We start from the raw sequence: 14,855 nt of genomic DNA, 5'->3' as shown, positions 1-14,855 counted from the left end.
AAAACAAATACCCTAGGAAATTAGACATTTATCATCTCTATGATAGGAGTATCTCTTCTATATCATCACAAACAATCAATTAATCAATCAATCAACTTAACTTTTTTTGCCACAAGGCTGGCTAATCAATCAAACCTTTTTGCCACCATACTAGCTGATTAATCAAAGTTTTTGTCACAAGGCTGACTTCATTGAAACTTTTGCCACAAGGCTGGCTGATTAATCAAAACTTTTTGTCACAAGGCTGACTTCATTGAAAGTTTTTGCCACAAGGCTGGCTAAAAAGCATCTTTATCATTCTAAGCACCATAAGTGGCACAGCCCAGGGCTTATAATGAAAAGATTTCAAACAAAAAACAAACAGATGTATGTGATGATATAGATTAGATACATCGAACATTGAGATGACATTTGTCTCTTTTCCTTTGCTTCCACTAGCATAAGTGGGAACTACGATTGCTCTGACTTTCTCAACATCCCTTTGAGAATACGTAGGCACAAGGTCGTATCCTTGGCGAGCAAAACTTCTCCCTCAAACCATTCAAACCTTAGCACCCGTAGACCCCGAGCTACAGATGCTCTGATTCCCTCTAAGGGATATGTATGCAGAAGATTGCGATGATCTTTGCGAGCATAATCAAACAAACACCTTAGGTCCCACCTATTTCACAAAAACCTCTCAATAACATGGAATGAAAAACATAGAAAAGAAACCTATAGAGTACTATAGATACGTTGGGTGCTAATACCTTCCCTTCGTATAACCAACCCTCTTACCCAAAGATCTCTCCCCCCACTTTTAGGTTATTGCAGCTTTTTTCCTTTTCCTCCTTTGGAAATAATAAAAAGTTTGGTCGGAACAAAAGAAAAATCATTTTTTATGAGCACTCGAGCCCAAAGAAGGCGTCAGGTGTCTCATCCCGAAAAAGGATACGATTTTTCGCCCGCGACAGCTTTCACTTGAAATGCCCCTTTTATTTCCTGAAAATAAAACAAACAAACAGAGAAATTAATTATTAAAACTGTGGGTTGCCTCCCACGAAGCGCTTCGTTTAACGTCGCATGGCTCGACAGTCCATTACCCGTTATTATGGAGGGTATTTTCTATTCCACACCTGGTTGCTTTTCACCTCCGCAACCAGAAACTCATGAAGATGAAAGGCATGGACAACTTTTCCTTTCAATTCACTTCCCACTTTCTTCTTGACCTTCTTATCCTTTTTAGGACTTTTAATAGCTCCATGAGTTGTTTCCACCCGAGAGGCTATGCTTGAAATTTTTTCTTGGAGTTGTTCAGGCCTTTTGTCTTTTTCCTCACTTTCCGCCATACCTCTAGAAGTTTGATCATTTACAACCGCCCTATGTTTCCTAACTCCTAACATCTTCAAGGTTACTTCTTCATCAAAAGATCTCAGTGTTAGTGTCCCTTTTTCAATGTCGAGGTTGCAGCGGCCTGTCGACAAAAACGGCCTCCCAAGAAGGATAGGAGTTTCTTCGTCTTCCGAAATGTCCATGATGTGGAAGTCAACAGGGAATACAAACTTATCAACTTCCACGAGTACATCTTCAGCTACCCCATATGATTTCTTAATGGTGTGATCAGCAAACCTTAACTGTGTCTTACTCTCACTAATCTTTTCCAATTCAAGCTTTTTGAAAATAGACAGAGGCATTAAACTCACACTAGAACCAGAATCGAGGAGTACCTTTTTAAATGTTATATTATTGATAGTGCATGGTATCGCCACCGCTCCAGGGTCTTTCCTCTTTATTGGGATCTTTCTTGCTGACGAGATTATTCCACACTTCTCAGTTGCAATTTTTGATTCTCCTTCCACTGATCTCTTCTTTGTCATTACCTCCTTCAGAAATTTCTTATACAATGGCATGTACTCAAGTGCTTCGAAGAAGGGTAAATTCACCTCTATCCTTTTGAACAATGCAGTAAACTTCTTAAAGTCCTTCTCTTTTGAATTTTTCTTTGTCACTCTGGAGGGGAAAGGTAGTTTGATCACCGGTTCAGCATCTTTCTTATTTTTTTCTTCAACTGGTTTAACCAGTGGTATCACAACTTCTGGTTCTTTCGGATTCTCTCTTATTTCCAAATCCACCTCTATTACCATAGGGTCATCTATTTCCTCTTTTTCTTTTTCAGATTCAGCCACTCTTTTGCTCCTTGTTGAAACTGCAATAATCTTCTCTTGGTCTTTCGTATTTTTCACAGTTGAACTCGGAAAGTTACCTTGTGCCGTAGAGTGAGGTGCTGTGCTATTTGACCCACTTGAACTTCTAGATTTTTGATTGAAGTTGTGGTGTTCCTATGGTTGTTTCTTGTCTCTTCTTGAAACTGAGAGCATTGTCCAGCCAATCTCTCGATAGCTACTTCCCACTCCGCCTTCTGAGGGCCTTGTTGTTGTTGTTGATCTTTCCATGCGAAGTTGGGATGATTCTTCCACCCAGGATTATAGGTGTTAGAATAAGGATTATTTTGCCTCAAGAATTTGATTTCTTCAATTTGCTTGGGAGTCGCAACACAACAAACAGTTTGATGAGGACCATTGCAAATTTCACAGATTACATGTTGAGCTTGTTGCACTTGAGCGACCTGTTAAGTACCTATATTCATAGCCTTTAATCTCTTTTCTACCTCTGCAGCTATTGCATCTTCAACTCAGATTTTTGAGGTTTCCAGCTTGAGATCACTGATTCCTTCTGGTTTGCTAGCACACCTATCATACAGCTCCAAATGCTCATTTGCAGCTATTGCTTCAATGAATTTTGTGATGCCGGAGGCTGTTGTGAAATTTGTTGAGCCTCCAGCTGCTGTATCAATCAACTGCTTTGTTTTCATTCTGAGCCCATTGACAAATACTTGCATCTGTTCAGTCTTGTCCATATTATGAGTGGGACATGCTACTAGAATTCTTTTGAATCTTTTGTAAGCATCTCCTAATGGCTCACCCTCCTTCTGCTTGAAGTTCAAAATATCATACCTCTTTCTTATAAATACCGAGGCGGGGAAATACTCATTCAAGAAAGCCTTCTCCATCTCTTCCCATGATGTGATACTGCCTGCTGGAAGAGAATAGAACCACTCTTCTGCTTCTTCGGCTAATGTGAACGGGAACATTCTCAGCTTCTTCGCTTCTTCTGTATGCCCTTCAGTTTTTAAAGTGGTGCTCATGGTCAGAAATCTCTGTAGGTGCTTGTTTGCATCTTCATTAACCTTTCCGGTGAAAGGTTTTCTTTCCAGCTGATTTATTGTGCTCGGATGCAATTGAAAATTTGCCGCATTTACCAGTTGGTTGACAATTGTGAGTCTTCCTCCCGGGTTGTTTGCAACACCGTAGTCCCTAAGGAGCCTCTCAGGAGGAGGAGGATTTTCACCCATGGTTTCTTCTTCACTTTCAAACTCTGAATCGGAATGAACTGACACAATTTCCTCTTCAGGTTCCAGATTAGCCAACCGAGCTTGTCTACGCCTTGCGTGCAAAGTTCTTTCAATTTCTGCGTCAAAAAGAAATTCAGCTGAGGCCTTACCTCGCATACACAGATTAGATAAATGTGAGAATTAGGAAAAATAAATAGTGCAGAAAATAAAATTTTAGTCGCAGAGCAACAAAATTCTAATTGAAATAAATCTAGAACTCTATAATCTTTGGCAGTCCCCGGCAACGGCGCCAAAAACTTGATCGGTAAAATAGCAAGTGTACTATTTTGCCTCTGTAGTAATAAAGGGAAAATTCCCCGAATGTCGAATCTCAAGAACTGCTTGACGATACAGAGTTTTATCAGTATTTCAATTAAACAAAAGTTCAAAAGGGGTTTTGGTTGGTTTTGCAAATAAAGTAAATATACAGAATAATCGAACGATGAACAGAGATGAGTAGATTGCTAGGGACGGTGAATGATTCTTCATGCAACGAATTTCCTGTCTCAATGCAACAACATTCTTTTCATAGTTAATTACCGGTTCTTTAGAGTATCTAATCCTAAGGCCTTAGTGAAAAGATCTTTGACCTCACAACCTAATTACTATGTCCATAGATAATTACGGTTATGATCAAGCATTCCAATAGCAAGAATTTCCGGTTACAATATGATATCCCTAGTCCTAGGTGATATAGATATTATATGTTCTTAATCATGTCCACAAATAATATGTCGTCCAGCTACACTATTCATTCATATTCAGAATCCGTTTTTCCGACGGATAAAGCATTATTAACAGATAAAGAACAAATTAACAAATATGAAAAGTAAAATAGTTATTGCATCAATTGAATAAATTCATCACAATCGGAATCAGGGTCACCCCCCTAGCAATGGGGGGTTTAGCTACTCATAACAATAAGAAAAATCATAGTTTGAATTGTAGACATTACAGACAAACAAAGGGAATCAGATCTTCAATCGCGAATGCTCATGGAAATCTTCATTCCTTGCTTAGAATCTGAATTCTCCAGCTTCTCCAATGTATTTTCGCACCCAAAACTGTCCAACCCCTTGTCCAAACGCAATCTCCTTCTTTTATTACTGTCATTCTGGGCTTTTCAGCAAAACAGGCCCAAAAATCACGTTCACAAGCGTGTGGGAACGCGTCTGGCTCACATGACACGCGTCCTGGGACGCGTTTGGGCAGAGGGACAATTTCCTTTGCAATTCTGGCTGCTGGGACGCGTGTGGGCACGCGTCTGGTAGTCTGGGACGCGTCTGGGCACGCGTTTGGTGGCCTGGGACGCGTCTGGGCACGCGTTTGCTCAGCATACTTCAATATTTCACTTCCACACGCGTCTGGGGACGCGTTTGAGCAGCAGGATGTACTTTTACAGGCTTCACACGCGTGTGGAGACGCGTTTGGCCAGGCAATGTGCTTTTTCATTAGTTTCTTCACGTTTCGCACTGATTTTCTCCACTTCATTCATCTGAGTCTGCAAACACTTAAACACACAACTAAAGCATAAAATGCGGAATAATGAAATAAAACATAAAATAAAATACTTCAAAGACAACTAAAATTAACAGTAAAAACATGTGTAAAAACCACTGATCAAAGGGCATTTACCATTTCATGGTTGCTTTCATCTATTTGTTGTCGGATTGACAACATTGACGTAGTACTCAGAGATGGCAATGTCTGGTTAATATAACCTATGCCCATAGGTCGACCCCCTAAGTTTGATGTGCTTGTTGCCATCTTATTGTCAGAATACGATGAAGGATTCGTGTGTAAACCTTGCATCATAGAAGTGGGCATTCCAAACTGAGGGTTAAAACCTGGTGGAGGTATCATTCCTTGAAATGGCGGTCGTAATGGGTTAAACGGTGACCGTACATTCATTGGTGACGATACCAATGTTGCTGCCGTCGATCCACCAGTATTTGTTCTAACTGGGGACGAATTTGCGGCATTCTGTGATGTTGTTCTGGTTAGAACAACTCCTTGATTTCCAGAAAGGTCAGAATCATTTGTATTAACTTCAGACATGTTAGTTAATTTTCGACCACTTCTTAGAATCATACATAACTATTGCACTAACAAATATAAAACAAACAGCAATTGACCAGTCCCACCGGGTGTGCCAATTTGTTTACCCAGAAATGTGGTAAACAAGCGCTAGTTTCCTTTTTAAAGGTTACTTTTGCGGAATCAACTAGAATACTCCAGGACTAATTGCTTTAATTTGTTTATTACGTGTATCTGGTTTGTATTAAATGCAGCAATGACTTCAAAGTAAAAGTAAATACTGAAATTAAAGGCTTTAAAGTAGATGAAAGCGATAAAAAGCACTAAATGTACACTGAAAGTAATGCATAACGTAAAATGATTGCATAAATTAAACTGGTACGCATACGTACATTCCAAAGTTGCACTCGTCACTCATTTTGCACAGAGATTTGAGTTTACTTGTGTTTTGTAGAAAATGCGAACCCCCAAACTATTCTTATAGAACTTGCTTAAATAGTAAAAATACAATAACTACTACTAACGGTCGACTGATTATCAGCCAACACGTGTCTTCGACATGCAATATCTTCAACTGTGAGGCTTCCACGCGTCTTGTGAAAACTGCTCGAAAACTACTTCTTTTGACTTCTGATGCCCTCCGACTTCAGAGCTATACTTAAACAGAAACACCTAAGTTTTCTGTTTATTCTAGTCGAACATGCATGGTACATTAACTAATTCTAGTCGAACCTTGGCAATGATGATCTATTGGTAGTCGAACGGTAGTCTTGACTAAACAAAAATCATTTAATCAGACTGCTTTTCCTTAGATTCTTTAATAATCTCATCTGTTTCAGAGACCACTTACCATTATTAGCAAGTCGAAATCCTAGGGTAACAAATACATAATTTCACCACTTCGCATCACATAACATCTACAACAAGTTTCACCGCAAAATAATTTATCAATATAATACAACTTTCAAAACGGCAACAATATCATTAATCAGTTAAGACAACATATTCAAATTCACAATTATACTAACATCACGTCACAACAACATATCACCGTCTCGACAATTCAAATAACATAATCAACTTATGAAATGGCAACAATGTCAACATTTCAACCATGACAATATATGCAATTCACAAGTAAGATTCCAACACATCATGATAAACATCTCATCATCAAGTCAACACATCACCACAAACATAATCAAATAAGACTCAAATGCAATTCACATGTGACTCGACTTATGCAAATGCATGTGGTACCATTTGGAGTAAAACTCCCACCGTCTCAAAGTTTGCCATTGGGCACACCGTCGCTATTTGCCATCAAGGCCACCGTCGCTTTTTGCCATCAAGGTCACCGTCTCTTTGTGCAATGGATGTGACTCAATAAATGTAACATCCACACAAACACAACACACATAATTAATACGTCACAACATCATCTAAATCACCATCGAACATTATCAATATAATGTCGAAATTCAACAACAACAAAATCATCATCATTCATAAGAATGCATCACTTCTCAATCACGTCACTAGGTTGCATCATCATACAACAATAATTCACCTCAAAATACATCACAATACAACTTATCAACATTGACCATGGGGTCTACGACAACGACAACAATTTCCACATACTAGCGACAACGACAACAACTTCATCATGTTAACAACAACCACAAATTCATCATATTATAACAAACATCAACGATTCATCATATTACAACAACAACAATTCATTTTATTGCACAACAACAACAAACATCAACAAATTCTTCATATTCCTTAATTCAAGTTGTAACACCCTTCTAAACCCCGCGGAAATTAATAAAATAATTCAGAGTAAAACATGAAAACAAGGGTGCCACAATTCAATTTAAAACAAATTATCATAAATCAATTGTCATGCTTCACTTAGGGGCAAATCATCCATTTAACAAAATCATGTTTCTATACAGCGAAACATTAATCAACAGATAAGCATAACATCATCTATGCAATATCTCACAAAATTACTCCAATAACAACAAAATAGAGTATCATCATCAAATCTAAGCTAGCGTTCCCTCAGTGTTACAATATCAGAGCATGACACCGACGCTATACTAAACAAACTGACTCATGAGCTAATCCTCACCGAGCCAAAAGCCGCTATCCTCAATCTGAAATTATCAACAGTAAGGGTGAGTCTCATTCACAATTAACAAATGTTATCGAATCATAAACAATAACACATCATCGTCACATTATTCATCCAATTTCATTATATTCAGATTGTCAGGAAGTACTCATCAACACACAACAACAAATAGAATACATTACCAAGAGACAACACCATAATTCATCCAAACAAATCATAACCATTACACAATCATCACATATTATAACATTGGACAATCTTCCATTCATGTTATAATAACCCAAGTAGCCTAATGCAAATGCAACTATATGCATGTGGTACCAAAATCTGGGATAACCCAACTCACCGATCCATCATCGTCAAGGATACGGCAACACCCACTCACTAATTCCACACAATGGGAATTAGCTACCACTGATCCACCATCGTCAAGGATCAGCCATATAATGATTATGAAATGCATGTATCAACCATAACATGCTCATCATCCACATAAACCATCCAAATGTCATAATCATCAACCAACACAATAATCAATAGCCACACACAATTATGCTATTTCTCAACCATAATAAAATACATATTTTGCACCAACAATATATGTATAAAAAACACCAATTAAAACCACAACATCATAGCAGGTAAATCATTCATTAATGTGTTTGTACGCATAAATCACCACACAGTGCAACAACAATAGCACCTCTCACCATCGTGTACCAAGCACAACAAATCAACCCAACAACAACAGAGCATTTACATCATCGTTCATCAAAACACATCATAACCATATTTACCATGAACAACATCCGTTTGCATAACAAGCAGAAGCAACCACATTATCACAGCACACATCCTTGCACATATTCAATTATGCAAACAACAATCATTGCACCTCATCAACTATGCAAAACCAGAATAAACCACATTTGGAGAAAACAATACTTTTCAAAATAAAATCAAGTTATTGTTATTTTATTTATTTCATATGGTAGAGCATTCAATTTAAGGAACAACGTCCAAAACGGCGTCTAAAACGGACTTACGGTTTGAAAGTTACACATCTTTACATTTTTCAAGAAAACAACTATCGCTACAGCACGCGGCGCCACACCCAGTCCGCAGCGCGTAACGAATAGAAAACACGCCTTCGCGACGCACACAAATGTTCGCGGAGCGGAACGAGGAAATCACTACGCCTTCGCGGCGCGCACCTACCTTCGCGGCGCGAACTGGCAAAAGTCAGAGCTTTCATCGCATTTTACAGCATTACGGGATTTACCCCAAAATCCCCAAAAACCAAACCAAGTTATGTCATGAACCTCAAATACCACCATATCAGCCACATACATGTTATAACACAAATATAACACACAAAGAGGATCATTTAATCATCATAACAATCATATAATCATACAATTCATCAAATCATACAATTCCCCTCAAAATCATCCCAAAACCCCAATCCATCATATAACCAATTGACACAAACAATGCATCTAAATCAGTCCTATTATCTATAATACGATAAAAGATATTAACCGGAAGAGTCCCCCCTTACCTTAGCCAAGGATCTTGATTAGCCCTCTTCCTCTTCTGTTCCTCTTTCACGTATCAGCACTTCTACTCTTCTGCTCCTCTTCCACATCTATTTTCCTTTTTTCCTCAATTCCTTATTTTTATGAAAAATAGATTTTAATTTAGTAAAAGGCCTACTAGCATAGCACCCCCTCTTTACTAACACCACATCAAGCCCAATAACCTCTTTTTCCATAATTCTTCAATTAAATCCAATCAAATGCCAAATAATTTCAAATAAATAATTTAATTCCATTTTAAATCAAATAATGAAAATATGGGGTGTTACACAAGTAATCAACATAACACGTTATATTCAACTTCCTAATAAAAACATATATATTCTTAATTCATCACATGGCATCATCGTCGACTCATACATATCAAATACGCACAATTAATCACATATAGCATACAACATCTTTATCAATTATGCATATCATCACATATCTCATTATCTCATTATAAGGAAGGCACATATTATCATTTCAATAACATTGTATCGTCATAAGGAAAACATACATCAAGTTATACCGCATGATGGTTACATTGATTCATAGCAAAGAACATACTTCACATGTTAACACAACATAGTTCATCACTTAATCCCAATAAAATAATATGAGAATAGATCCTGTGAATCATTTTATTGCATCATGATATAGTTCATTGCGTTAGCTTTCTAACGCTTCGAACGGCGCATAAAACGGAGTTACGGATCAAAAGTTACATCATTTCAAAGTTTGGAAAAAGTTCTGTAAAACAGGGTTCGCGGCGCCAACAAAGTTCGCGGCACGAACTGAGTGAATCAAATATTCCTAAGTTTCTGCCAAGGAGTTCGCGGCTCGAACAATAGTTTGCGGCGCAAACTGGCGATTTCAGAAAATCCCAAATCTCAGAAAACAACATACGAATTTCATCCCAAAACCCCTAAACTCAACCCAAATCAAGCTGAAAACACCAACCATCATGAACAACAATAGAATACATGTTATAAACACAAATACAACACATATTATGGATCTTCTAACATCATAACATCATCAAACATCAATTAAAACACATTTCAAATCATAAATTCATACACTTGTTCATAAACCCTAACTTTTCTAAATTCATGAAATTGAAGAATAGAAAGCATACACAACATTATCAATTCCACATTCATCAACATTGCCACACAATCATGGATTTCAATTATGAAACCTAATCTCTACCATACCCATCATCATGCCAACCCTTAGAGAGTAAGAATCCCACCCTTACCTTAGCAAAAGCTTCACTTCCTTCAATGGAGCTCTTCCTCTTCATGCCATAGCTTTCTCTTCTTTCTCCCCTTCTTTCTCTTCTTTCTCTTCTTTCTCCACAAAATGAGTTATGAGGTTTAATCTCTAAAACCCTAACTCTTACTATCATTCTCACTAATGGGCTTAACCCATAACCCATCCATTGTGTTATATTCTTTCCACTTAGGCCCAATTCATAACATCTCTTTAATTACTCAATTAATCCGAATAATACACGTAAATAAATAGCCACACAACATAACCGAATATTATTTTCCAACAATATTCCACATCTACCATCGATCCATAACCTAAATATACCGACTCAAGAATTGTATTTCTCCGACTAATTAATCTGACCATAAACTTAACTGCTCAAATCAACATATTAATCCAATTACGCCTTTAGAATAATACCAATAAATTCCGACTTCGACTAATTCCAATGAATAAATCCTTAATAATTCAATTAAATAATTAATTAAATTCAGGGCGTTACAATCTTTGTGGAGAAGACCTCACAAACCTAACAGCATCACGAATACTCTCAATAGCCAACTCATGGTCTTTTTGTCCATCTCTCACTACCAAGTTTAAGATATGGGCAACACACCTCATATGTAAAAAATCCCCTTCACCCATTAGAGCATTCTTGTTCTTAAGTCTTTTTTCCAAATAAGACACAGCCACATCATTACAAGTTGCATTGTCAAGGGTGATTGTTGACACCTTCCTTAGCCCCCATTCCTTCAAAACCTCCTCGACTTTCCTACCAATGGTTCCCCCCTTGTGATTTGGAACTAAACTGAAACTAATAATTTTTTTTGGTAGTTCCATGTGTTGTCAATGAAGTGTGCAGTGGTGGCCATATAACTAAGGTTTTGGATGGAAGTCCAGCAGTCTGTGGTTAGTGCAACCCTAGTACAATCAGATTTTAAAAGGGCTTTGAGTCGTGACTTTTCATCTAGGTAAAGTTGAAAACAGTCCCTAGCAACAGTCCTCCTTGAAGGGATAGCCATTTGTGGTTGCAATTGTTTACATAGTCGCTTAAAACCCTCACCCTCAACCACTCTAAAGGGTTGTTCATCAAGGACAACAAAGGTGTTAATGGCCTTCCTACATGCTGCAGCATTAAACCTTTGACTGGTTGGAACTAAAAAACCCCCATCAACACTAACAAGGTTTGTTTGATTTGGGTATTTCAACAAAAGGGCAGGGTTTTTGTAACATATGTTTGAGTGAGCTAGCATGTTAGAAGTTCCATGTATTTTAGGGTCGCATCGGTATTTCTTGTGACAATGTTTACATGCCGCTATTGGTTCAGACTCATCAGATAAAATGTTAAATTCAGCCCAAACAGAAGATGTTTTCCTAGTTCCGCTTGCATTAAGTTTCCTACTTCTACCAGTGGGAAGAGGAGGGAGGTCAGCACTAGCAACAGCTGGTTGTGTTTGTGGAGAAAGGGAAATAGGTTGCTCCATCACTGAAAATATAATGATAAATTAAAAAAAATCACAGATATAAACATAGACACTTATCACATAACAAGCAACCATTATATTTACACAACCACTTGACATACACACAGATCTAAAAACAGATATGAAAATCTTTTTAAATGAGACTTCATATCTCCCACAAACTAAGCATACACACAGATAGAAAATTACAGTATTGCATATATTATGTATGTAACTTGAATAGCTTGTGTCACTCCTTGCAAGCTAGAAATCCTAACTCCATGTAAGCTTTCATTCTCAACTCCAAGTAAGTTGCCTTCTCCCTGCGAGCTACCTTCCCCCTGCGAGCTACCTTCTCCCTGTTCCATCTTCTAATATGAAAAAGACAATGGAATATAGATTTAGTACTTAATCAAATGTTCTCAAAACATTCTAATTCATTGCAGTCACAACATAATACAGCAAACACATCAAACATATAGTTTTCTTCATGTGAAGAGAACAATGATACATTATGAACAAACAAGAAGAAACAATAGTTTATGAGTTAAAGTTTATCAACATTTCACTCAAGCGTACAAACACAACCAGAAAATAAACAAGAAGCAGACAATAAAGTTAGGTTAAAAACAAACAATGTATCAAACTTATTTCCTTCAGATAACTGTGAAAAAAATTAGGTTTTTTAGAGATTGAGTGAATGAGAAACACAACAAAGAGAAGCCGAAAATAATGTTAGGTAAAAAAAACAAACACAATCTATCAAAGTATTTCCATAAAAAATGTTTGTAAAAAGTTTATATTTATGTTAGAGATTGAAAGATAAAACAATAGAACAAAGAAGAGAGAATGAAACTTACATGACCGGTGGTGTTTGTTTGAGAATCATGAAGACTACGACGTCGTAAGGTTGATGAAGAGAAGAGAGCGGTGGCGGCTGTGTTTGTGACTTTGTTTGTTTGTGTTGAGAAAAATGAGAAAATGAAAGACAAATATAAAGAGAAACCCTAGCTGAATGAATGGATAATGATAATTTATTGGGCCAGCCCAGTCCAATACATACAGCAACACATCAAAACTAAGATATTAGGCGGTCGGATTCGGTTTTTTCTGGGTTCAAATCACTTATCCGAAACCGACCAACAATAACCGCTGAAATCCAATTTTTCAACAACCGTCAACCCATAAATCCGTCTCATCCGAACCGTACATGCACGAGTTTGTTGGACCGGTCGGTATTAAACCATTAAGACACTTTGGGCTAATATACACTAATGGGTCATAGGTTCAATGTTAGATGGTCCATCTACTTTCACTAAGCCTTTATATACCAATCAACTATCACATGTATCAATTGAACTTTCCATGGAATAATAATACACAGCGCGCCATTTTACTTTTCAAAAGTTTCCACCAAGATGGCACTGCCACTTGTAATATGGTATCAGTAGATAAAACCCCATCTTCTTCTTCAACCTTCCGCCAACCCTTCCCTGCATTTTTCTGAATTCTTTTTCATTCTTTCACAGCCTCTGTTCTTTCATTCACAAACAAATTCCTTCCGATAAAGATTCATCACCCGAAACCACCCCTAAATCGAGCCCCAAACGCCCTGAACATGACCCAAACATCAATCCCTGCAATCCTTTCTACATACATCCCGGCAAAAACCCCGGCGCCGTTCTTGTTTCTCCATCCCTTGATGATCACAATTACCACAATTGGAGCAAGTCTATGCGACGAGCTCTCACATCCAAGAATAAGCTCGGATTCATCAATGGAAAGCTCAAGAAACCTCCTTTCTCCGATCAAAATTATGAACATTGGGAACGTGCAAACAGTATGGTTCTTTCGTGGATCAATCGCACACTTTCAACTCATATCGCACAAAGCACCATATGCTTTGATTAAGCTTTTGACCTTTGGGAAGATCTGCGCGAAAGATTTACAAAAGGTAACCATTTTCGCTTCTCTGATCTTCTTCGTGAACTGCATTCAATACAACAAGGCGACCGTTCTTTATCTGCATACTTCACCGCCATGAAGATCCTTTGGGACGAACTCGAAGATTTACGGCCTACTCCATCATGTTCTTGCATCACACCTTGTACCTATGACCTAGCTAAAGCCGTTCGCAACTACAAACATATGGAGTACGTTACCTGTTTCCTAAAAGGCCTTAACGATTCCTATCAGAACATTCGCACGCAAATCTTGTTGCTCGATCCTCTTCCCAGCATCAGTCGCACTTATTCACTAATTGCTCAACAAGAAATCAGCAATCCCTCTGCCCTAGCCTCTACCATTCTATCGGCTGCAGCATCACAAACCAATAACTCTCGAGCCAAAGGCAAAAGCACGCCCAAATCCAACATGTTTTGCACCAACTGCCACAAAACCAACCATACAATCGATACTTGCTATTTCAAACATGGGTTCCCACCTGGGTACAGAAGCAACAATTCCAACAAATCCACTTCTGACAGCAAGTCCTCACAACCACCAAAATCAACCACTGACAACAAGGATACCGGAATCTCCAAAGAGGATTACCAACATCTTGTTCTACTTCTTCAACAATCACGCAAGGACAATCAAACTCCTAAAGAAGACAAAGCCATAATCTCAGGTATAGTTCCAACAGGTAGTATGCTCAATATTCCCTCTATCTAGATTCTCGATTCTGGCGCTTCTCATCATGTCTGCCCATATATTCATAATTTTACTGACATTCACTCTATTAAACCCATGCATATTAACTTACCTAATGGCTCTCATGTATCTGCTCAATTTTGTGGCACAATTAACTTTACTCCCAATTTTAGATTACAAAATGTGTTTTACATTCCGAATTTTACATTCAGCCTCATCTCTATTTCAAAACTATGTACCAATTCCAAACTCACTGTCTCTTTCTT

At 37.9% G+C, this 14,855-nt stretch overlaps 1 protein-coding gene across 1 annotated transcript; it reads left to right on the top strand.

The window, feature by feature from the left end:
- The first annotated feature begins 13,355 nt into the window (after positions 1–13,355).
- Positions 13,356–14,610, top strand: LOC131648635 (uncharacterized). The gene is made up of 3 exons (XM_058918375.1): positions 13,356–13,378; positions 13,467–13,777; positions 13,868–14,610. Exons 1-3 carry the CDS (start codon positions 13,356–13,358, stop codon positions 14,608–14,610), a joined length of 1,077 nt encoding a protein of 358 aa, XP_058774358.1.
- The last annotated feature ends 245 nt before the right edge of the window (positions 14,611–14,855 follow it).

The sequence above is a fragment of the Vicia villosa genome, linkage group LG2, assembly GCF_029867415.1.
Source record: "Vicia villosa cultivar HV-30 ecotype Madison, WI linkage group LG2, Vvil1.0, whole genome shotgun sequence".
In the NCBI taxonomy this organism is placed as follows: Eukaryota; Viridiplantae; Streptophyta; class Magnoliopsida; order Fabales; family Fabaceae; genus Vicia; species Vicia villosa.
Note: the sequence above shows the minus strand (reverse complement) of the source record. Positions and strands in the feature narration are given on the sequence as shown.